The 528-nt window shown below is 52.3% G+C and overlaps 1 protein-coding gene across 1 annotated transcript in view; it reads right to left on the reverse strand.

Annotated features, from left to right (window-relative positions):
* LOC121389761 (sacsin-like) overlaps positions 1-169 on the reverse strand; it is an 8,487-nt gene extending 8,318 nt beyond the window's left edge. Inside the window, exon 1 of the mRNA XM_041521409.1 lies at positions 149-169. Within this exon, the coding sequence (XP_041377343.1) occupies positions 149-169 (21 nt within the window). The remainder of the gene's footprint in view (positions 1-148) is intronic.
* Between the last annotated feature and the right edge of the window lie 359 nt (positions 170-528).

Consider the following 528-nt stretch of genomic DNA (forward strand, 5'->3'; position numbering starts at 1 on the left):
ACTTGGAGGGGGGCAGTTGCCTCCCGACCCGCCTCGCCCCACCCAGCCCCGCCCCGCCCCGCCCAACCTAACCCCCGTCTAGTACACTTATGCTCATGACACCAGAGGTGACATACATGCGCGTTCAATCAAGATTTGGAGTTCTCACGGCAAAGACCAGTGGATTCATCACCGTTAGATGGTTCGTCTGGAGTTATATTATGAAAGTCGGATCCATACCAGCCCGAGTACATTAATGATGGAGAGCTAAACGGGTATTTGGATGGTTGTAATCGGTCTCTCAGTCAGAGATAACACTATCACGAAAGGGGCGGTACGTATCCCGGTGATAGAGCGCTCGCTTGATGCACGGTCGGTTTGGAATCGATCCCCGTCGGTGGGCCTATTGGGCTATTTCTCACTCCAGCCAGTGCACCACGACTGGTACATCATAGACCGTGGTATGTACTAACGTGTCTATGGGATGGTGCATATAAAAGATCCCTTGCTGCTAATCGAAAAGAGTAGCCGATGAAGTGGCGATAGTTG

The sequence above is a fragment of the Gigantopelta aegis genome, chromosome 15 (genome assembly GCF_016097555.1).
Source record: "Gigantopelta aegis isolate Gae_Host chromosome 15, Gae_host_genome, whole genome shotgun sequence".
Taxonomy (NCBI): domain Eukaryota; kingdom Metazoa; phylum Mollusca; class Gastropoda; order Neomphalida; family Peltospiridae; genus Gigantopelta; species Gigantopelta aegis.